The following is a 25,311-nucleotide window of genomic DNA, read 5'->3' as shown; positions in this document are numbered from 1 at the left end:
GTACTCTAGCCCTAGACACGAACCATGACCACCTTTTACTGAACATGGTTTGACAGTTTGCTGCTGCTTTGACATCCGAGGAGAGAAACTCTACATATTTCATCCCATTTTTCTCCCCAATTTCGTGATATCCAATTACAATCTTGTCTCATCACTGCAACTCCCCAACAGGCTCGGGAGAGGCGAAGGTCGAGTCATGCGTCCTCTGAAACATGACCCGCCAAACCGCGCTCCTTAACACCCGCCCACTTAATCCAAAAGCACTGTTTAACTGACGAATGAAGTCAGCCTGCAGGTGCCTGGCCCACCACAAGGGCGTGATGAGCCAAGTAAAGCCCCACTGGCCAAACCCTCCCCTAACCCGGATGACGCTGGGCCAACTGTGCACCGCGCTATGGGGCTCCCGGTAATGGCCAGTTGTGACACAGCCTGGGATCGAAATGGGAGGCCTATGGTTTGTTTTTTAATGTGAAGAGATGGTATCAGTCTCAGGAAGTCAGCTGGTTAACGCCTTGCTGTTTTCTCCCCAAAGCCCCATCTTGGACTTATCTGACCCAAATCTCTCCATTGTTGTGAACTTGTGAAGTAGGTTGTGCATATAACCTATATCACTACACTTTTAGAAAAAAGAGTTCCAAAAGTGTTTTGGAACTTTGGCTGGGACAAAGTTTCAGGTAGAACTTTTTTGGATCACATGTAGAAACCTCTGTGGAAAGGGTTCTTCATAAAGTGTAATTAAAAGGGTTCTCTTATGGGGACAGCTGAAACAATGTTTTTGGTTCTAGATAGCACCTGCCACATGGTAAATATTGGCTGATTACACATAGAGTATGAGAAAGATGCAGAGACATTGCTACAGTGAAAGTTGAGACACAACACTCAAAACTGAAGTAACAAAATATTAAGTAGGCATTTGGGCGGCAGGTAGCCTCGTGATTAGTGTTGGGCCAGTAACCGAAAGGTTGCTAGATCAAATCCCCAAGCTGACAAGGTAAAAATATATCGTTCTGCCCCTGAACAAGGCAGTTAGCCCACTGTTCCTAGGCCGTTATTGTAAATAAGAATTTGTTCTTAACTAACTTGCCTAGATAAATAAAGGTAATTTTAAAAAATGCACATTTTGTGAATTTAATTTTCTATGAATCACCAATTCACTTGTTGCCCTCAACTTGGCTTCTTTGTAATTACACACTGACACCTGCCTACTGTTCTTGCATTGCACAAGTAGCCTGTTTATTTAACAATCACTGCGATTTCCTTGTCATTACAAAGTGTTCCATATACACTGAGTGTACAAAACATTAGGAAAACCTTCCTAATATTGACTTGCACCTCTTTATGTCCTAAGAACTACCTCAATTCACCGGGGCATGGACTCTACAAGGTGTTGAAAGTGTTCCACAGGGATGCTGGCTCGTTTTGACTCCAAATCTTCTCACTGTTGTGTCAAGTTGGCTGGATGTCCTTTGGGTGGTGGACCATTCTTGATACACACCTGAAACAGTTGAGTGTTAAAAACTCAGCAGCGTTGCAGTTCTTGACACACTCAAACCACCTACTGTAACGGCTGTCGTAGGTGGAAGAAGGAGAGGACCAAGGTGCAGCGTGATACGTGTTAATGATCTTTTAATAACACTGAACACTAGAACAAAAATAACAAAATGGAACAAACGAAACAGTCCTGTCTGGTACAGAGACAGAGAACAACTACCCACAACTCAAGGTTGAAAACAGGCTGCCTAAGTATGGTTCTCAATCAGAGACAACGATTGACAGCTCTGATTGGGAACCATACCAGGCCAAACACATAGAAATACAAACATAGAACAAAACATAGAATGCCCACCCCAACTCACGCCCTGACCAACCTAAAATAGAGACATAAAAAAAAGGAACTAAGGTCAGGACGTGACACCTACTACCATACCCCGTTCAAGGTCACTTCAATCTTTTGCCCTGCCCATTCAGCCTCTGAATGGCACACATATAAACTCAGCAAAAAAAGAACATCTTCTCACTGTCAACTGCGTTTATTTTCAGCAAATTTAACATGTGTAAATATTTGTATGAACATAACAAGATTCAACAACTGAGACATAAACTGAACAAGTTCCACAGACATGTGACTAACAGAAACGGAATCATGTGTCCCTGAACAAAGGGGGGTCAAAATCAAAAGTAACAGTCAGTATCTGGTGTGGCCACCAGCTGCATTAAGTACTGCAGTGCATCTCCTCCTCATAGACTGCACCAGATTTGCCAGTTCTTGCTGTGAGATGTTACCCCACTCTTCCACCAAGGCACCTGCAAGTTCCTGGACATTTTTGGGGGGAATGGCCCTATCCCTCACCCTCCGATCCAACAGGTCCCAGACATGCTCAATGGGATTGAGATCCGGGCTCTTCGCTGGCCATGGCAGAACATTGATATTCCTGTCTTGCAGGAAATCACGCACAGAATGAGCAGTATGGCTGGTGGCATTGTCATGTTGGAGGGTCATGTCAGGATGAGCTTGCAGGAAGGGTACCACATGAGGGAGGAGGATGTCTTCCCTGTAACGCACAGCGTTGACATTGCCTGCAATGACAACAAGCTCAGTCCGATGATGCTGTGACACCCCACCCCAAACCATGAAGGACCCTCCACCTCCAAATCGATCCCTCTCCAGAGTACAGGCCTCGGTGTAACGCTCAGTCCTTCGACAATAAACACACATCCGACCATCACCCCTGGTGAGACAAAACCGCGACTCGTCAGTGAAGAGTTTTTTTACAATCCATGTATACATTGTCTCAAGGCTTTAAAATCCTTCTTTAACCTGTCTCCTCCCATTCATCTATACTGATTTAAGTGGATTTAACAGGTGACATCAATAAGGGATCATAACTTTCATAACTTTTTTTTGTTTGTTTAGTCTGTTCATGTATAGTTGTCTTTATTAAAAACATGAATAACCACCACGCTGCATTTTGGTCCGCTTCTCCTTCACCACAGGAAAACCCTTACACCTAGGCCTATAAAGAATCCTGGGGTACTCTACATTTGTTTCGATATAAACATTAAGATTAGCTGAGAGTCTTTTAAAATGTGTTTTTATTTGCTGTGGTTTATCAGTATGCCTGTCTTTATAAGTTCTTCTTTTTTCTAAACATACTGTATTTGCTTTCCAGATGTTACTATTGAAAGTGTTTTTACGCACAGGCAACAGTATTTTTACAGCTGTGCATCTTTCAATAAGTCAATGAAAAAACGTATTTCATCAAGCTGTAGCAGGTATTTAAAGGAAATAGCAATATTTTCAGACATCTGATATTCTGTCCAAATTTCATCTAATATTTAATGTGCTTCAGTGGTGGTCGGTGAAGTTTAAAATGAGGGAGGAGGATTATTATTTTTTATGAACATGGCCTTATTTCTCTTACAGCATATTGGATAACTGTCATTCATATTCCATTCACCCAGCTCAATGTAACATCAATAGGTTTAGGCTACTACATGATACTCTAATTCTCTCTATACCCATCATGAGGTTGCTGCAACCTAGTCTATGAATTAAAGTTTACAGGTCGAGAAAAAAAATTGAGTAATCAAGGTGACAGTGACACATTCAATACTGCCTTGCACACTCTTGCTTGCATCTCACTGATCTAGGGTGTAATCATTAGTCCAACAGTTGCAAACAAGAGTTTCTACTGGACAAATTCAGTTATGTTTTTCCCCGTTTTGTTCTGTTTGCTTCAGTTTTAAGATTTTTTTTCTTCTACAGAATCAGCTGTCTGTGACCATGTGAAAAAACCTTCATATCATAACCGCTAACCGCTACACACAGCCTATATCATTGTCACCATATTAGTTAACGTCTCATAGTCAACATAGCTACTAGAACTAAAGCGTTAGTAAACCCACTACAAACATGCAGTACAGTGTACCGTCAGCAAGCAGTTTAGCAGTTACACCTGTCGGCCCAGGTGGCAATAAATGAATAAAACCAAAAGCTTATCTTGGAAGAGTTCCAGTGTTGGACAGCCATAGCCAGCTAGCTCACATAGCATCCCTCTCTGTTTGAGCTGGGTGCTTGAGTAGACTAAACTAGCTAGCTGCATTCACTAGCTAAGTGAAAAAATACAACTAAATCTTAATCTCTCTCTCTCTCTCTCTCTCTCTCTCTTCTCATTCATTTTTAAAGAAATAATTTGTTCAAAAACTGACGTCCTCTGGAAGTTGTCATAATTACTTTGTAAGTCTATGGAAAGGGGTGAGAACCATAAGCCTCCTAGGTTTTGTATTGCAGTCAATGTACCCAGAGGAGGATGGAAACTAGTTGTCCTCCGGCTACATAATGGTGCTACCCCACAGAGTGCTGTTGAGGCAACTGTGGACCTTCATTGCAAATCAGTGTGTTTTAATCAATTATTTGGTGACATGTAAATATGTTTAGTATAGTTTTATCTAAAAAGGATAACCTTTTTTAATGTTTCACTATTTTTATGAAATTCACTGAAGATGATGGTCCTCCCCTTTCTCCTCTGAGGAGCCTCCACGGATGTGCATTCATGTTCTGTTTTTCTCACATGCCTTTTAATGTTGGTGACATTGATGACTGTAGTAAGTGAAAGCATGTACAGATGAAACTCCAAGTATACCTTCGGGTACTTATGGTTGTGTGCACATAAATAAATACAGAACAGAGCCTATGGCTATGTGTTTGAGTGTAGACTAATCAGCATCACTGCACTCCAAGGCTCACATTCTGAATACCTTGGCTTTCCCTGCCTGCAGAAGATCCGAATGAACCAAAACAACTGCAGTTGTTAAGATCTGTCAGGATATTCTGGCAATTCCCTGTGCAGCTGGATCAAAATGAAGACGTATGCTCTGTCCTCTCAGTCCACTAAAACAGGAAATAGATGACAGCAGGAATTCCTTCGCTCTCCTCATCTGTCTCTATAGGGCTCAGTGCCATCTCTCTCCTCATCTGTCTCTATAGGGCTCAGTGCCGTCTCTCTCCTCATCTGTCTCTATAGGACTCAGCTCAGCACCTCTGATATCTCTGGGTTTTCTGTTGACCTCCATAGAAACCAAAACACTTTGGAAGAGGGGTTGTTTCAGTGCTGAGACTGTATTTTAGATTAGATTGGCATTTGAAGGGAGGAAACTGCAAGGGACATGTGGACATCCAGGGACTGTTTATGGTGAAATGACAGGGTCTTCATTTACGTAATTTAGCAGACGCTCTTATCCAGAGAGACTTACAGTAGGGAGTGCACACATTTTCTTACTTTTTTGGTACTGGTCCCTTGTGGGAATCAAACTCCCAACCCTAGCGTTACAAGCACCATGCTCTACAAACTGAGCCACATGTGATCACGGGTTACAGACACGGCTTCCTCTGGGTGCGGATGTCTGCGATGTCATGAACACCAAAGAATGTGTGACGTTATAGAGAGAACCGTTGAAGAAACAACACATTTGATCTGAACATGCATTTCAACACAATAATACATGAATATATAATAAAGATGTTTTGGTGAAATTATGATAATGGCAATGATATGAACTACATTATCAGGCAGAGAAATATGCAAGACTGGAAGTCATTACCCTTTGATTGAATATAATGTTGATGAGAGTAGTGTAAATGTGATGGCCCGTTTGGCTCACATGCTGACTAGACCAAGCATGCGCGTGCGTCCGCCCGCCATCAAAATATCAGGTTGAAATATCAACTTGAAATCTGGACCAGCTATATTCATTTGGGGACAGGTCGAAACACATGAAACATTCATGTGGACTTCATATGGCGATTCGCAACCAACTTTAAGGTGCATTAACACAACCAACTGAAATGGAGTGTGGACCTCAGTTCATCTTTCAATCACCCACGTGGGTATGTGCTCCTAAAAACCAATGAGGAGATGGGAGTTCTATTTTAGCACCTGGCTACGCAGACGCCCGTTGAAGCACACAAGCATGAAATGTCATCTGGTCTGTAATGACCATCATTGTTTGGAGGAAAAAGGGGGATGCTTGCAAGCCGAAGAACACCATCCCAAATGTGAAGCACGGGGGTGTCAGCATCATGTTGTGGGGCTGCTTTGCTGCAGGAGGGACTGGTGCACTTCACAAAATAGATGGCTTCATGAGGAAGGAAAGTCAGCATCATGTTGTGGGGTTGCTTTGCTGCAGGAGGGACTGGTACACTTCACAAAATAGATAGCATCATGAGGACGGAAAAGTATGTGGATATATTGAAGCAACATCTCAAGACATCAGTCAGTTAAAGCTTGGTCGCAAATGGGTCTTCCAAATGGACAATGACCCCAAGCATACTTCCAAAGTTGTGGCAAAATGGCTTAAGGACAACAAAGTCAAGGTATTGGAGTGGCCATCACAAAGCCCTGACCTCAATCCTATAGAAAATTTGTGGGCAGAACTGAAAAGGCGCATGCGAGCAAGAAGGCCGACAAACCTGACTCAGTTACACCAGCTCTGCCAGGAGGAATGGGCCAAAATCCACCCAACTTATTGTGGGAAGCTTGTGAAAGGCTACCCAAAACATTTGACCCAAGTTAAACAATTTAAAGGCAATGATACCAAATACTAATTGAGTGCATGTAAACTTCTGACCCACTGGGAATGTGATGAAAGAAATAAAAGCTGAAATAAATTATTCTCTCTAGTATTATTCTGACGTTTCAAACTCTTAAAATAAAGTGGTGATCCTAACTGACCTAAGACAGGGAATTTTTACTAGGATTAAATTGCAGGAATTGTGAAAAACTGAGTTTAAATGTATTTGGCTAAGGTGTATGTAAACTTCCAACTTCAACTGTTTGTGTAAATGTATTTTGCAACACTCGCGCACGTAACGCAGGCGATGTGGTCAACATGTCAGTCAGATCCCTGTTTAGCCTGAGTCCTCAGAGCCTTCAGCAGCACACAAACTCTAAAACTAAAGTCTGCAATAAAAACACAGCTAGGCTTTTTTTTCTAGCCCTCTAGGTGAACACGTTCATGGGAAGAGGGCAAGTCTGTTAGTCTTGGCTGCTCTAGTCAAGCAGAGACGGATAAAAACACACATTCCAATCAGAAGGGGATGGAGTGTCTCCCCTCTTTAGTTGGCTCTATGCTTTGTTTGCAATTACTGGCTATTCTTGCCCACTTCAATCTCAAATAGCGATTTTAAGGGTGCACCGTAATTACAATCTAGAGACCGTGCTCTGTAATTTCTTTAATTCTACCTTTTAAAGTTTTGTGCTCTCTAAATTGATGGGAAAACAATGGAGTGAGATTGAAGGTTTCTTTTAAACAAGCCAAGATCTTCTGTCCAACTGGCTTGAATGATTCAGAAATATTTCTGCCGTTTCTGTGGCAACCAAAGACATTTGTCTTCTGTTGTGAGACTTCAGGGACCATTCTCGTTTGGAGCTGTGACCTCATGATTACTGTATTTCCATTCATTTGTATGAAAAGAGAGAGGTGCTGGATTAACAGAGCAGAGCCTAGAGCACAGATGAGTCCCTCACACAGCACAGCCCTTTCTCTCCTTGGTTGTTGTACTTTATGCTCTGGTGTTTACTCACACTGTTAGGAATCCAGTGAAGTCATCCATCTGATATCTGATATGGCACTCCCATGGCTGAGATTAAGCTCCATATTTGTCATGGTTTTGGCCAAATATGCACAGAGCACATTGACCCACTTATACTCTCAAGGTCTCAAATTCAAGCATGAGTGTTTTGGGTAACGCTTTATTTCACATAACTAATTTTCTTATTACTGCAGTTTATTAACAGTAAGTAATGAATTGTTGTGATTTATAAGCATGTACACGGCTACAAGTATACCCTCACCCAAACAATCACAAAGACTTCAATCTGTTGGATGCTGATGTATTGTTCATGTTACGGCTGGGGAGTTTCATGTGTTGTATCCTGTCTGTCTATCAGGCGTGTGGGCAGTCCGAGGGTGACGATGACTGCCAACAAAAGTTCCAAGGCTGCAACCCGAGCAAGAGGGGCTAATGTGCCCCGGGACATCCCCGACAGGTCAGTGACATCCCCACCAGCCTCTAGGCCAGGGAGAGGGACAGGGACAGGGTGGATGGAAAGGGGATGGCTCTCAACATGCACTATGATGTCAGTAATAACCAGTGCAGGTGCTCATATTCTTTATTGCCTCAGAGGACATTTTCTTCAGGTAGTAAAGCTATTTTTGTAAATCTGTACCGTGGGATCCCACTATGTGTCTGTGTTGAGTGATACACTGCATACAGTAGGTGACATGGCTCATCAACCCACAGTTGTTAGCTTTACGCAATTATTAATAAGGAAGTACTGATTGTATTCTGTCTGCCTTTTCACTAGAGCTACAGGGCTAGAACTAGTAAACTCAGCAAAAAAAGAAACATCCTCTCACTGTCAACTGTGTTTATTTTCAGCAAACTTAACATGTGTAAATATTTGTATGAACATAACAAGATTCAACAACTGAGACATAAACTGAACACGTTCCACAGACATGTGACTAACAGAAATGGAATAATGTGTCCCTGAACAAAGGGGAGTCAAAATCAAAAGTAACAGTCAGTATCTGGTGTGGCCACCAGCTGCATTAAGTACGGCAGTGCATCTTCTCATCATAGACTGCAACAGATTTGCCAGTTCTTGCTGTGAGATGTTACCCCACTCTTCCACCAAGGCACCTGCAAGTTCCCGGACATTTTTTGGGGGAATGGCCCTAGCCCTAGCCCTCATCCTCCGATCAAACAGGTCCCAGACATGCTACATGGGATTGAGATCCGGGCTCTTTGCTGGCCATGGCAGAACACTGACATTCCTGTCTTGCAGGAAATCACGCACAGAATGAGCAGTATGGCTGGTGACATTGTCATGCTGGAGGGTCATGTCAGGATGAGCTTGCAGGAAGGGTACCACATGAGGAGGATGTCTTCTCTGTACGCACAGCGTTGAGATTGCCTGCAATGACAACAAGTTCAGTCCAATGATGCTGTGACACCACGCCCCAAACCATGAAGGACCCTCCACCTCTAAATCGATCTCTCTCCAGAGTACAGGCCTCGGTGTAACGCTCATTCCTTCGACGATAAACGTGAATCCGACCATCACCCCTGGTGAGACAAAACCATGACTCGTCAGTGAAGAGCACTTTTTGCCAGTCCTGTTTGTTCCAGCGATGGTGGGTTTGTGCCCATAGGCGACGTTGTTGTCGGTGATGTCTGGTGAGGACCTGCCTTACAACAGGCCTACAAGCCCGCAGTCCAGCCTCTCTCAGCCTATTGTGGACAGTCTGAGCACTGATGGAGGGATTGTGCATTCCTGGTGTAACTCGGGCAGTTGTTGCCATCCTGTACCTGTCCTGCAGGTGTGATGTTCGGATGTACCGATCCTGTGCAGGTGTTGTTACACGTGGTCTGCCACTGTGAGGACAATCAGCTGTCTGTCCTGTCTCCCTTTAGCACTGTCTTAGGCGTCTCACAGTACGGACATTGCAATTTATTGCCCTGGCCACATCTGCAGTCCTCATGCCTCCTTGCAGCATGCCTAAGCATGTTCATGCAGATGAGCAGGGCATGCAGATGACCCTGGGCATCTTTCCTTTGTTGTTTTTCAGAGTCAGAGTCACTAAAGGCCTCTTTAGTGTCCTAAGTTTTCATAACTGTCACCTTAATTGCCTACCGTCTGTAAGCTGTTAGTGTCTGAACGACTGTTCCACAGGTTCATCTTCATTAATTGTTTATGGTTCATTGAACAAGCATGGGAAACAGTGTTTAAACCCTTTACAATGAAGATCTGTGAAGTTATTTGGAATTTTAGAAATTATCTTTGAAAGACATGGTCCTGAAAAAGGGACGTTTCTTTTTTTGCTGAGTTAAGTATCTGCTTTTGTAAGCCATCCTCTACATTCTGGAATAGGGCCCCATTCAACTATAAACTCTTTGTGATCTGAGCAGAGGCTTGTTTGAGTTACCATGTTGAGAGATGACATCTTCCTCCTGGAACAGAGAAACAAACAGGTCTTGTAATGAATGTGCTGGCGATAGACTGTTCTGTTTTGTGATCAGTCTTTCCCTTCAACACTATATATACACACACTGTGTCCACTGAAACTAGGCTTAGAGTGAAGATTTAAGATCTACAGGAACTGGCATCAACTGGCATGGAGTGCTTACATCGGACTCACAGGGGTGCAACTGCAAGCCTTCACCATCTGCTACTTGGTGTGTAGTCTGTCAGGATGTTAGTTTACCTAGTGCTACATGTCCTTGTATAACACAGCAGTCAGTGGCTATGGCTCTGACATGTTTTAGTTGGATCTCTTATGTGAATAACCTTGAGAAGGGCTGCCAATTGGAAGCTAGCTACAGCCCTGACTGGTACATTGACCCAGTGTGAAAACACCATAGCCTGTGAGGAGTTTAACATGACTACCACTGACAGATACATTTTTTTAAGAGAAATAGATTAGTTGTTTTTCTGTTACCTCACAATGTCTTCTGAGTTAGATACACTCTTAGAAAAAAAGGTGCTATCTATAACCTAAAAATATTGTTATTCTGCAGTCCCTATAGGAGAACCCTTTTTGGTTCCAGGTAGAATCCTTTTGGGTTCTATGTAGGACCCTTTCCACAGAGTGTTCTACATGGAACCCGAAAGGGTTCTACTTGGAACCAAAAAGTGTTCTCCCTGGAACCAGAAAGGGTTCTCCTATGGGGACACCCGAATAACCCTTTTGTAACCCTTTAAGAGTGTAGTTAGCCCTGGTCTCTTTCCAATAATCTACAAAGGTTACGTCAAGTGTTGGAATCTAATAATTGTACCCCATCGCTCATCTAACGACCCCAGTCGAGATAAAGAAGTTCTCTAGAAACAATAACACTCCCAAACTCTGTTACCATCAACACTCTACACAGTTCATGATGTTTCTATCGTTTTTCAATTATTAAAAATTGCACAACGTTAAGATGATTTTAAGAGAAGAAAGTGTAATTTATGCACAGAGAGAGCACCGTTATATACTTGCCCCCACCTTCCCTCAAGTCTCTCTATCCCCCCCAAAAATAATGATTCTGACGGTAAATCACTTGGCAGGAAAGAATTCTGCAAAGACAACTTCTCATAAGATCTGGGAGGGGTGCAGCAGGGCTTTGATGGGCACTTATTTTAATAGAAAATATTATTGCTGAGAAAATAAATGAAGTCACTGGAAAGCTGGATATACATTTATAAAAAGGTAAAAGAAAATGAAATAAAACACATTAATGAGAGGAAGAGGAGGTGTGTCTTGAGGGTGAAGCTCAAAGTGAAATGGAGCGGATGTTAATGGCTTCACTCTTTTTTCTTTTTGAAAATCTATCTATTTATTTGGGTTACTGGAAGCCCTCCTGTTGTGGCCCGGTCTATCAACAGAACAGGAAGCGACCTTTGGTTGATATGATGTGCCCTGGCTGGAGGACAGTGGGTCCAGGACCCAGGCCCTAACTGGCACCCAGCTCAGTACATGTGTGGCCGCCACAGTTGAAGCTGCCCAGCGCCAGTGCAGGCTTGTTTTAACTGGCCCAGTCCTGACCACCAGAACACCCTCACAGACCCCAACCACAACGTAGCTATCCGTACCAGAGAATTCTGCACTTGATGTTTTCCTTTTGTGTGAAGGGGTTTAATACTGCAGTCAAACCAGCTTTTTATGACTCCTGGAGTAATCTTGGCCAGGGCGTGCCTAAGGGGGTATTTTTGAACGTGCGCTGTTAATCTACCGTCTGATTCAACTTACATTTGGGTATAATGGTCTGATGGCTGGATATGGGGTGTTTGAATCGATATATTACACAGGGTCTGTTGCTATTTGAAATACATCTACAGTGATTTTACACTGGGGAAGTTTTGACTATCACAGAATGTTATGGCTGCTGATAGGTCAAACAAGAACCAGACTGAATTTAGACTAGACTAAAATATAAACACAACATGCAACAATTCCAACAATTTTACTGAGTTACAGTTCATATAAGGAAATCAGTCAATTTAAATATATATTTTTTAGTCCTAATCTATGGATTTCATCTATGGGCAGGGGCGTGGCTATGGTTGGGCCTGGGAGGGCATAGGCCCGCCCATTTGGGAACCAGGTGTAACGCAGGTCAACTAATGTTGAATACTTATTGTTATCACGTTTCAGGTAAGACCCAAATGTAGACTGTGTTGAAGTAACAATGTTTATTACAGCAACAGGGTCAGGCAAATTACAGGTCAAGGCAGACAGGGGTCGATAATCCAGAGTAGTGGCAAAGGCACAGGATGGCAGCCAGGGCCAGGTCAGGCAGTGTAGTCGGGCAGGCGGGCTCAGAGACAGGACAAGCAAGGGTCAAAACCACGGGGGCGAGAAAAAGAGAGACTGGGGAAAAGCAGGAGCTGAGAAAAACGCTTGTTGACTTGACAAACAAGACGAACTGGCAACGGGCAAACAGAGAACACAGGTATACAGTGGGGCAAAAAAGTATTTAGTCAGCCACCAATTGTGCAAGTTCTCCCACTTAAAAAGATGAGAGAGGCCTGTAATTTTCATCATAGGTAGGATTTTTAATGAATTTATTTGCACATTATGGTGGAAAATAAGTATTTGGTCAATAACAAAAGTTTCTCATTACTTTGTTATATACCCTTTGTTGGCAATGACAGAGGTCAAAGGTTTTCTGTAAGTCTTCACAAGGTTTTCACACACTGTTGCTGGTATTTTGGCTCATTCCTCCATGCAGATCTCCTCTAGTGATGTTTTGGGGCTGTTGCTGGGCAACACAGAATTTCAACTCCCTCCAAAGATTTTCTATGGGGTTGAGATTTGGAGACTGGCTAGGCCACTCTAGGACCTTGCAATGCTTCTTACGAAGCCACTCCTTCGTTGCCCGGGCGGTGTGTTTGGGATCATTGTCATGCTGAAAGACCCAGCCACGTTCATCTTCAATGCCCTTGCTGATGGAAGGAGGTTTTCACTCAAAATCTCACGATACATGGCCCCATTCATTCTTTCCTTTACACGGATCAGTTGTCCTGGTCCCTTTGCAGAAAAACAGCCCTAAAGCATGATGTTTCCACCCCCATGCTTCACAGTAGGTATGGTGTTCTTTGGATGCAACTCAGTATTCTTTGTCCTCCAAACACGACGAGTTGAGTTTTTACCAAAAAATATATATTTTGGTTTCATCTGACCATATGACATTCTCCCAATCTTCTTCTGGATCATCCAAATGCTCTCTAGCAAACTTCAGACGGGCCTGGACATGTACTGGCTTAAGCAGGGGGACACGTCTGGCACTGCAGGATTTGAGTCCCTGGCGGCGTAGTGTGTTACTGATGGTAGGCTTTGTTACTTTGGTCCCAGCTCTCTGCAGGTCATTCACTAGGTCCCCCCGTGTGGTTCTGGGATTTTTGCTCACCGTTCTTGTGATCATTTTGACCCCACGGGGTGAGATCTTGCGTGGAGCCCCAGATCGAGGGAGATTATCAGTGGTCTTGTATGTCTTCCATTTCCTAATAATTGCTCCCACAGTTGATTTCTTCAAATCAAGCTGCTTACCTATTGCAGATTCAGTCTTCCCAGCCTGGTGCAGGTCTACAATTTTTTTTTTCTGGTGTCCTTTGACAGCTCTTTGGTCTTGGCCATAGTGGAGTTTGGAGTGTGACTGTTGTGGACAGGTGTCTTTTATACTGACAAGTTCAAACAGGTGCCATTAATACAGGTAACGAGTGGAGGACAGAGGAGCCTCTTAAAGAAGAAGTTACAGGTCTGTGAGAGCCAGAAATCTTGCTTGTTTGTAGGTGACCAAATACTTATTTTCCACTATAATTTGCAAATAAATTCATAAAAAATCCTACAATGTGATTTTCTGGATTTTGTTTCTCATTTTGTCTGTCATAGTTGAAGTGTACCTATCATGAAAATTACTGGCCTCTCTCATCTTTTTAAGTGGGAGAACTTGCACAATTGGTGGCTGACTAAATACTTTTTTGCCCCACTGTATATACACAGGGGATAATGGGGAAGATGGGCGTCACCTGGAGGGGGGTAGAGACAATCACAAGGACATGTGAAACAGATCAGGGTGTGACAATTGTTACTAGTGAGATTCCAGTAACCAATCACATATTATATTGTGTAATATTTAAAAGTTTACAGCTATTACAAATCATCTGTCAGAAGCTGCATGACGAGCAGTTTATTTTGATCCAATCACAACTCAATACTCTCTCTTAGTCCCTCTCCAAACCTCACGTTCTACACCAGTGGGCTCCAACATGTTGAAAAGGAGCTAGAACGAAACGTGAAGAGCTACCGCCATTCTATGGAAGAAAAGTTATATTCTATGGAATATAACTATTCTATGGAAGAAGTTTCAAATCGTTGTGAGAAGTTGTATAAAACTGAACTAAAAAGACAAAACCAGATATTAACACTCACTTATCTATCCGAACGTACTGTGAAGGGGTTGAGGGAAAGATTGACCCCGGGATTTGGTTAGGTTTAATAAGGAGAACGAGCCGCTAGCGATTAGGCTAGCTAAACTATTGCTAGCATTTTGTGCGTGTTCATACTGAACCAAGCATACGCACAAGCCGTTAACATTTAGGCTAGCTCAGCTATCGATCAATTTAAATAGCAAACATTAGTGATCATGCTAATCCTTCATGGTAAACTATTTTAGTTTTCATACTTTTAAAAAATGTGATTAGCTATTATCATAATCCATGTTGGTACACAGTTATGTTTTAGATTACTTTATAAGAAATGGTGTAAAGGTGTAAGCACTAGTACTTTCCATTTGCCCACCCTAGATTATTGTTCAGTTCATGTGAGCCTGGTGCTATAGTTAAACTGTAAAGAATTCCTGTAAGAGATTAAAGCTAAGAGCTATATTAATGTTTATATGAAAGGTACTCATGGTATATATGTTGTGTGATCCTGTTTGTAAAACAAGTCCGTTTTTTTGAGTATGGATTCAGTTCTACCAAGGATGGCGAGCCGCCCGAACCCAGGACATCCGTAAGTAGATTTGCATGTGAAGAGTTATTTTTCCTTTTCCTTGGAGGACACTGAATTTGCACTGCCATACAACGGTCTGGTAGGACTCTTTGTTGCAAGACATCATTGCACCATACATTGCAGTGGGACTGTCATAAGCATATGCCACATTTATACACTTTACAGTGTTTATTGATATGCACAGTCACTCACATTTGATTCCATCTCATAGTGGTTTATAAGTCAGTATTTGTGAATTGGGTTGTGTTTTTCTGTGGATTCGGATGTGGAGGTCCTGGGTTGGCATGGTTGCATGTGGTCTGCAGTTGTGAGGTTGGTTGGACTTACTACCAAATTCTCTAAATGAGTTTTGGAGGCAGCTTATGGTAGAGAAATGAACATTACATTATCTGGCAACAGCTCTTGTTTTCATGGTTGTTGTAAGAACGGGACCAAGGCGCAGCGGATGTTGAGTTCCACATATTTATTGAAAAGTGAAACTAAAGCAAAAAACAAATAAATCAAATAAACAAACAGCTAAACATGACTAGGTGGTGTACAGGCACAAACACAAAACAATATACCACAACACACAGGTGGAAAAAATAGCTACTTAAATATGATCCCCGACTAGAGACAACCAGCTGCCTCTAATTGGGAGTCATACAAAACACCAACATAGAAATTATAAACTAGAATACCCCCTAGTCACGCCCTGACCTACTACACCATAGAGAAACAAGGGCTCTCTATGGTCAGGGTGTGACACTTGTGGACATTCCTGCAGTTAGCATGCCAAATGCACGCTCCTTCAAAACATATGTGGCATTGTTGTGTGACAAAACTGCACATTTTAGAGTGGCCTTTTATTGTCCCCAGCACAAGGTGCACCTGTGTAATGATTGTGCTGTTTAATCAGCTTCTTTAAATGCTACACCTGTCAGGTGGATGGATTAAATTGGCAAAGTAGAAATGCTCACTAACAGGGATGTAAACAAATTTGTGCACAAAATGTGTGCGAAATAAGCTTTTTGTGCATATGGAAAATTTCTGGGATCTTTGATTTATGCTCATGAAACATGGGACCAACACTTTACATGATGCGTTTATATTTTTGTTCAGTATATAATGTGCATTTGGAGCAATACTGTGGATATATACCGTACAGTTTGATTTAAAGGCCATTAGCAATAATGTTTCCCCAGCAGAAGCTAATGTTGAACATTGCTCCATCAAAATGCTTTCTAGACATATTCTTACAAATTAATGTGGCAAATCAAAACTAAAGGTAGATTAATTACAGAACTGATCAATGGGGTTCAACCTTGAGAATGTTGGTAACTAAAAGTAATCCGTCCTCTTGCTATTTTCACCCGTGTTTGGTCTTTATCCATTTGCTTTCCCTTGAAACCATATCGCATATGTTTCCGTTTTAAACACATTGGATAATTGGACATAACTTTGGACTTTTACCACAGTCAACTGGAACATGATCTAGCTAGCACTATTCTGTAAAACGATGATGTATGAATAGCTTCATCCAGGACACTGCTCATTATGGTCCTGGACTAGATTTAAACCGTGTCCAGGAAACTGAACCTATGAGTCCAGCCTCTGGACTGGGTTTAATGAGAGTGAATCCTGAGTCCAACCCCCAGGTCCAAACCAGGCATGTGGGGCTAGTTTCACTCCTCTCTACCTCATTATGAGAAACCACGCAGTTTCAACTGGATAAATTAGATACAGTAGACCCTCAGAGATAATCTGTAGTGATCTGGTTCTCATACATACTGTACATCCCTATGGCACTGTTCCTACATGCTGATTGATGGTTTGGGTTAATCTGTCAAGTTCCACTGGTTAACTCACTTACCAGGAGCCATTTTAGTGGAGTATCATACACTGCCTTCAGAAAGTATTTACACCCCTAGACTTTTTTCACATTTTGTTGCAGTGCAGCGTGAATTTCAAATGGATCAAATTGAGATTGTTTTTGTCACTGTCCTACACAATACCCCATAATGTTAAAGTGGAATTATCTTTTCAGAAATGTTTACAAATGATTTAAAAATGAAAAGCTGAAATGTCTTGAGTCAATAAGTATTCAACCCCTTTGTTATGGCAAGCTTAAATAAGTTCAGGAGTAAAAATGCACTTAATAAGTTGCATGGACTCACTCTGTCTGCAATAATAGTGTTTAACATGATTTTTAATGACTACCTCATCTCTGTACCCCACACATACAATTATCTGAAAGGTCCCTCAGTCGAGCAGTGAATTTCAAACAGATTCAACCACAAAGACCAGTGAGGTTTTCCAATGCTTCGCAAAATAAGGGCACCTATTGGTAGATGGGTACAAATAAAAACAGCAGACACTGAATGCCCCTTTGCGCATGGAAAATGTATTAATTGGACTTTGGATGTTGTATCAATACACCCAGTCAATACAAAGATACAGGCGTCCTTCCTTCCTAACTCAGTCACCGGAGAGGAAGGAAACCGCTCAGGGATTTCACCAACTTTAAAACATTTACAGAGTTTAATGGCTGTGATAGGAGAAAACTGAGGATTGATCAACAACATTGTAGTTACTCCACAAAACAAATCTAATTGACAGAGTGAAAAGAAGGAAGCCTGTACAGAATAAAAATATTCCAAAACATGCATCGTGTTTGCAACAAGGCACTAAAGTAATACTGCAAAAAAATGTGGCAAAGCAATTACCTTTTTGCCCAGAATACAGATTAAGTTTGGGTCAAATCCAATACAGCACATTGCTGAGTACCACTCTCCATATTTTCAAGCATAGTGGTGGCTGCATCATGTTATGGGTATGCGTGTAATCATTCCGGACTGGGAAGTTCTTCAGGATAAAAAAATAAATGGAATGAAGCTTAAGTACAAGCAAAATCCTAGGGGAAAACCTGGTTTAGTCTGCTTTCCATCAGACACTGGAAAATTAATTCACCTTTCAGCAGGACAACAACCTAAAACACAAGGCCAAATCTACACTGGAGTTACTTACCAAGACAGTGAATGTTCCTGAGTGACCGAGTTACAGTTTTGACTTAAATTTACTTGAAATCTATGGTAATACCTGAAAATGGTTGTCTAGCAATGATCAACAACCAATTTGACAGAGCTTGAAGCATTTTGAAAAGAATAATGCGCAAATGTTGCACAATCCAAGTGTGGAAAGCTCTTAGAGACTCACCCAGAAAGACTCTAAGCTGTAATGGCAGCTGTAATCGCTGCTAAAGGTGCTTCTAAAAAAGTATTGACTCAGAGGTGTGAATACTTATGTAAATTAGACATTTCTGCATTTCATTTCAATAAATTTGCAAAAATGTCTAAAAACATGTTTTCACTTTGTCATTATGGGGTATTGTGGGTGAGAAAAAACATTATGTAATCCATTTGGAATTCAGGCTGTAACACAACAAAATGTGGAATAAGTCAAGGGGTATGAATACTTTCCGAAGGCACTGTATTGTCCCTCATATTGTTATTTGTTCTATAATAGGTCTACCCTACATTCTAAGAACCCTTTGTCCCTCATATTGTTATTTGTTCTATAATAGGCCTACCCTACACTCTTAGAACCCTTTCCACAGAGAGTACTACATAGAACCCAAAAAGGTTTTACCTGGAACCAAAAAGGTTTTACCTGGAACCAAAAAGGTTCTACCTTGCACCAAAAAGGGTTCTCCTATCGACAGCTGAAGAACTCTGTGTATGTTGAGTATGGGAAATGTAAATATTTTGACCTTAATATGTGTACAGTTCAGTAATGCTATTGAACTGGTCCATTTACCTTAATATGTGTACAGTTCAGTAATGCTATTGAACTGACCCCATTTACCTTAATATGTGTACAGTTCAGTAATGCTATTGAACTGACCCCATTTACCTTCATATGTGTACAGTTCAGTAATGCTATTGAACTGACCCCATTTACCTTAATATGTGTACAGTTCAGTAATGCTATTGAACTGGCCCCATTTACCTTAATATGTGTACAGTTCAGTAATGCTATTGAACTGACCCCATTTACCTTAATATGTGTACAGTTCAGTAATGCTATTGAATTGACCCCATTTACCTTAATATGTGTACAGTTCAGTAATGCTATTGAACTGACCCCATTTACCTTAATATGTGTACAGTTCAGTAATGCTATTGAACTGGTCCATTTACCTTAATATGTGTACAGTTCAGTAATGCTATTGAATTGACCCCATTTACCTTAATATGTGTACAGTTCAGTAATGCTATTGAACTGACCCCATTTACCTTAATATGTGTACAGTTCAGTAATGCTATTGAACTGACCCCATTTACCTTAATATGTGTACAGTTCAGTAATGCTATTGAACTGGCCCCATTTACCTTAATATGTGTACAGTTCAGTAATGCTATTGAACTGACCCCATTTACCTTAATATGTGTACAGTTCAGTAATGCTATTGAACTGACCCCATTTACCTTAATATGTGTACAGTTCAGTAATGCTATTGAACTGACCCCATTTACCTTAATATGTGTACAGTTCAGTAATGCTATTGAACTGACCCCATTTACCTTAATATGTGTACAGTTCAGTAATGCTATTGAACTGACCCCATTTACCTTAATATGTGTACAGTTCAGTAATGCTATTGAACTGACCCCATTTACCTTAATATGTGTACAGTTCAGTAATGCTATTGAACTGACCCCATTTACCTTAATATGTGTACAGTTCAGTAATGCTATTGAACTGACCCCATTTACCTTAATATGTGTACAGTTCAGTAATGCTATTGAACTGACCCCATTTACCTTAATATGTGTACAGTTCAGTAATGCTATTGAACTGACCCCATTTACCTTAATATGTGTACAGTTCAGTAATGCTATTGAACTGGCCCCATTTACCTTAATATGTGTACAGTTCAGTAATGCTATTGAACTGACCCCATTTACCTTAATATGTGTACAGTTCAGTAATGCTATTGAACTGGCCCCATTTACCTTAATATGTGTACAGTTCAGTAATGCTATTGAACTGACCCCATTTACCTTAATATGTGTACAGTTCAGTAATGCTATTGAACTGACCCCATTTACCTTAATATGTGTACAGTTCAGTAATGCTATTGAACTGACCCCATTTACCTTAATATGTGTACAGTTCAGTAATGCTATTGAACTGACCCCATTTACCTTAATATGTGTACAGTTCAGTAATGCTATTGAACTGACCCCATTTACCTTAATATGTGTACAGTTCAGTAATGCTATTGAACTGACCCCATTTACCTTAATATGTGTACAGTTCAGTAATGCTATTGAACTGACCCCATTTACCTTAATATGTGTACAGTTCAGTAATGCTATTGAACTGACCCCATTTACCTTAATATGTGTACAGTTCAGTAATGCTATTGAACTGACCCCATTTAATTTATTATATTTACGTTATGGCTTAATCAAGCTTTAAAGGGCGTTCTTTAGTTGATACCTAACTTTACCTATCTTGCAGCTTCCTTCACTTCTTTGGGCTGTTGCTATAATGACAAAACCTTTCCTGCTTTCCAAACAGACTTTAGGGGCCTAAGAATAGGTGTGTTCTGTCAACTCTACTGGATTTGAACCCGTAATGCTTGTTTAGAATTTAGAATGTACAATTTGGATTGTTTGAGGAGGCAGGCCACTTGGACATAGCAGTTTGTCAGGAATCATCAATTTGTCAGGAATCATCAAGTTTGCAGATGACACTACAGTGGTAGGCTTGATTACCAACAACGACGAGACGGCCTACAGAGAGGAGGTGAGGGCCCTCGGAGTGTGGTGTCAGTAAAATAACCTCACACTCAACGTCAAGGAGATGATCGTGGACTTCAGGAAACAGCAGAGGGAGCACCCCCCCTATCCACCTATCCACATCGACGGGACAGTAGTGGAGAAGGTGGAAAGTTTTAAGTTCCTCGGCGTACACATCACGGACAAACTGAAATGGTCCACCCACACAGACAGAGTGGTGTAGAAGGCGCAACAGCACCTCTTCAACCTCAGGAGACTGAAGAAATTTGGCTTGTCACCAAAAACACTCACAAACTTTTACAGATGCACAATTGAGAGCATCCTGTCGGGCTGTATCACCGCCTGGTATGGCAACTGCTCTGCCCACAACCGTAAGGCTCTCCAGAGGGTAGTGAGGTCTGCACAACGCATCACTGGGGGCAAACTACCTGCCCTCCAGGACACTTACACCACCCGATGTCACAGGAAGGCCAAAAATATAATCAAGGACAACAACCACCGAGCCACTGCCTGTTCACCCTGCTATCATCCAGAAGGCGAGGTCAGTACAGGTGCATCAAAGCTGGGACCGAGAGACTGAAAAACAGCTTCTATCTCAAGGCCATCAGACTGTTAAACAGCCATCACTAACAATGAGTGGCTGCTGACAACATTTTGACTCAAATCTCTAGCCACTTTAATAATTAAAAATTGGCTGTAATAAATGTATCACTAGTCACTTTAAACAATGGCACTTTATATAATGTTTACAAACCCTACATTACTCATCTCATATGTATATACTGTATTCTATACCATCTACTGCATCTTGCCTATGCCGCACAGCCATCGCTCATCCATGTATTTATATGTACAAATTCTTATTCATTCCTTTACAGTTGTGTGTGTATAAGGTAGTTGTTGTGAAATTGTTAGATTACTTGTTAGATATTACTGCACGGTCGGAATTAGAAGCACAAGCATTTCTCTACACTCGCGTTAACATCTGCTAACCATATGTATGTGACCAATAACATTTGATTTGATTTGAGGAGGAGTTAGGTCACTGACACAGTGAGTCAGACAGTCTGACATTGGCCCGCAGGTGATCAGGTGCTGTACAGCTCTCTCCCCAGTAGTCCCCACCCCCGTGTGAAAGACAGAGCCCAGAGATGTGAAGAGATCTGTCCCAACCTGCACCTCTGATCACAGCCATCACCTCCTTGTCCCAGCCCAGCCCAGCTCAGCTCACACTTGTTATTCTAACCGTTGCTAGCTGTGACATCAGATCAGAACGGAAGAGTCAGAGATGGGTGAGAAAGAGTGTGTTTCTCTCTGTGAAAAGCCCAAATGAGGTCAGCAGCAGGGTGTTTTATCCACATTTCTCAGCATTGAGCAGAAGCAGCGTTGCGTTAGTGGCGGTGTTAGGTGAACAATGGACCAGTCTGTAATGAGCCAGGGGCCGGGCCGATGTCCTCTGTGAGATTGTTAGCTGTTAGCATCAGGAAACACAGACAACTCTCCCAGGACTAGTGTGGTAAGCTGCTGATGAAGGTAAGACCTAAGAGCGTCTCATCTGTCTCTCAGCGTGGTGTATTCCTATGGCTTTTGTGTGTGGTGTCTACATGCATACATTCTACCCAAATCATTTTAATTATGTGGAAAAATCCACGCATGCATTTTTACTGTAGATATGTATTTGCTTTGGCGTCGAACAGGGATCCCGTACTGCCAAAGTTATGTCACATTACTGGGTATTTTCCATCGGTTATTTCACGAGTGGTCAAAGTTTTCATGTTGCCTATTATCTTAGAAATACATTCTGGCAATGAAGGGTTTTCCTTTCTTTTCTTCCTTCTCTAAAGAGAGAGTTTTTTCTCCTTCTGTTGCCCTGTAAACTTTAGCTGCTATGATTAAACTCCCACTGGTAAGCTGAACACACCTGAGGTAACCACTGGTATTCCACGCCTAGTTTCTCTCAATGTGCAGTCAACAGTGTTGAGAGGAATTTGAGAGGACTCTTCCGAGCTGTTTAGTGAGCTAAATTATTATTTTGGTATTTGGGAGCAAATAAAGTAACGTTGTAAGGAATGGTATCATGATGTTCCCCCCCCCCCCCACTCTCATTCCAGGTGCCAGTCTGCGTCCCCACCCCCCATTCTTTCTGCCACACAGGGGCGGTACCACACCCCGCTCAGCGACAGCGAGGACAACAGGCAGCACGTCAGATACGTCAAAACAGACGGCAGACTCTTGGGCCGGGCTGGCTGGAGCAGCAAGACCGCTAGCCTCTGTAGTGGAGCCTCCCTATCCTGTGACTTACTGTCCCAGAGCCGACTTACCAAGTCGAAGAGCATTAGCTGCTTGGACAACAAGCTCTCCATCTACAAGCCCTCTGGTGGGGCTCAGGTGTGTCAGGAGGCCCAGGGGGGCCAGGAGGAGCAGAAAGAGAACCAGAAACAGGAGGACCTTCCTGGGGGGGGTGGACTGAGTGGTGGTCCACTGAGCTGGAGCACCCTCTCCTTGGGACCTTCATCCAACCACAGCCACAAGCGCACCCTCTCTCTCAGCCGCCCTGTGTCAGGGGCATCCTCTGTGGCCATCCGTAAGAAGATCTCAGAATGGGAGTGCAGGAGGGTGGCTCTGCCTAGGATGAGCCTGTGTCTGGAGAAGAGGCCTGTAGGTGAGCGTGTGGGTGGCAGCGAGGGCTGCCCCAGCCTCCTCTCCTCACCTTGCAGTGAGAAGACCTTTGACTTCAAGAGCATCCGGAGGATGAGTAAAGCTTTCTCCGAGTGCTCCTATCCAGAGACAGAGGAAGAGGAGGCAGCCTCAGACAGTGAGTGTCTGGGCCGCTTCCAGAAGAGGCCAGGAAAGACCGACTCCTCTGCGTTATTCCTGAGCTCCCTGTCTACTCGGAAGGAAACGTCTGCTGTACTCAATCGGATACAAAAGATTGAGAAGGTGCTGAAGGAGAGCCCCAGCCAGCCACCCCGGTATCTTAGTAACTGCTATGCACCAGACAAAACGAGACAGAAGTGTGTTATGATAGGTGGGGTCGAGGACTTGGACAGTAGGGGCACCAGTAAACGCAGCAGTATATGTTCCGTGGTCACAGAACCAGACGCCCTGCCGGCCTCTGATAAACTCTCCAGACAGAGGTTCAGTGTGAGCTCAACCCGGTCAGAGACCGAGAGCCCAGAGCCCCCCTGTCAACAGACACCGGAGGGCATGCCAGTCAACCCCCTGCCCAAACCTAAACGCACCTTTGAGTACGACGCCAACCGCAACCACAAGGGCACGTCGCCAAGCAACGGACTACCTCCTTGCAGTGCTTCTGAGGAGTCACCACCCCTGCTGCCCACCACCCCCGCACCCAACATGACGCAAAATCTGACGAAGGACTGGGGCTCCCCCAAGAGACTCCAGGACAGGTGAGAATAGTCACGTCACCTCTAGACGTGTACACTCTTAGAAAAAAGGGTTTATAATAGGTTATCCGGCTGTCCCCATAGGAGAACCTGTTTTGGTTCCAGTTAGAATCCGTTTAGGTTCCGTGTAGAACCCTCTGTAGAAAGGGTTCTTTCTACCTGGAACCAAAAGTGTTCTACCTGCAACCAAAAAGGGTTCTTCAAAGTGTTTTCCTATGAGGATAGCCGAAGAACTCTTTAAGGTTCTAAATAGCACATTCTGTTCTAAGTGTAGTCTTTTGTTGTTATGGCATGTGTCAGTAAGTCCACGGTTCAGTGAACTGATGTTTTTGTGTTGTGTTTAGTGCATTCTCAGACAGTAAAACATGTGTATCTCATCCCCCGGGACCTCCCTCCCCCTCAGAATCAGCCATGCTGATCAAACAACATGGCGAACAGGAGATGCTGATTTATGGAGCTGCAAAACAAAACATAGGTCCTGCAGGCTGCAGTAAAAACAGAGGCAGTGAATTTGTTTAGTTCCTTTCTGAGAGTTGCACATGGACGGCTAGAACATTTATTTGTCTTGGATTTGTAAATGTCTTTAACATGTCCTGAGAATGTTTTTACGGGGGTAAGGATCATAGACCAAGCTTTACTTTGTTGGTGTTCAAGGGTATCTATCTGACTACAGTTCTGGCTGTAGTCAGATAGACAGTAGAGTGGCCTTGCTCACTTTTAGTGATGCTGCTCACTGAAATGGTCTGCCATTTCTGTTCAGCACTTGATAGTAAGCATATAAACATTGAATCTGCTGTTAATTTTCTCAAGGCCTCAATGTTTTCCTACGTTAGAAAGACGGTATTTTTGGCTTCATATGAAGAGGATCACATTGTTCTATTGATATTGTTCATGGCTTTTGTTTTTCTGTTTTTTCTAATTTGATTTGTCTAGAATGTTGCCATTGAAATGGAATATGTTAAATTGAGTTTCTGCTGTTTTTCCAGTGTTCTTTTGTAATAATGTCAGTCTTTCATTGAACAAACATTAAGTAGCCTAATTGCAATATAAAACAAATTTCA

At 42.5% G+C, this 25,311-nt stretch overlaps 1 protein-coding gene across 13 annotated transcripts in view; it reads left to right on the top strand.

The window, feature by feature from the left end:
- LOC110506688 (DENN domain containing 2B) overlaps nt 1-25,311 on the top strand; it is a 75,390-nt gene that overhangs the window by 13,362 nt on the left and 36,717 nt on the right. For 8 of the 13 annotated variants that reach the window (XR_016492300.1, XR_016492299.1, XR_016492298.1 and 5 more), the window contains exons 2-3: nt 7,950-8,048; nt 22,955-24,253. Coding sequence is in view for 9 of the 13 variants with exons in the window: in XM_036963339.2 (XP_036819234.2) it covers nt 7,950-8,048; nt 22,955-24,253 (1,398 nt within the window). In the remaining 4 variants the exon portion in view is untranslated. Of the gene's footprint in view, nt 1-7,949; nt 8,049-21,990; nt 22,377-22,954; nt 24,254-25,311 lie in introns of those variants that run through there. The other 5 variants (XM_090222588.1, XM_090222587.1, XM_036963342.2 and 2 more) reach the window with 3 other exon arrangements.

Source organism: Oncorhynchus mykiss, chromosome 26, assembly GCF_057628025.1.
Source record: "Oncorhynchus mykiss isolate SJ-2025 chromosome 26, ASM5762802v1, whole genome shotgun sequence".
Classification (NCBI taxonomy): Eukaryota; Metazoa; Chordata; class Actinopteri; order Salmoniformes; family Salmonidae; genus Oncorhynchus; species Oncorhynchus mykiss.
Note: the sequence above shows the minus strand (reverse complement) of the source record. Positions and strands in the feature narration are given on the sequence as shown.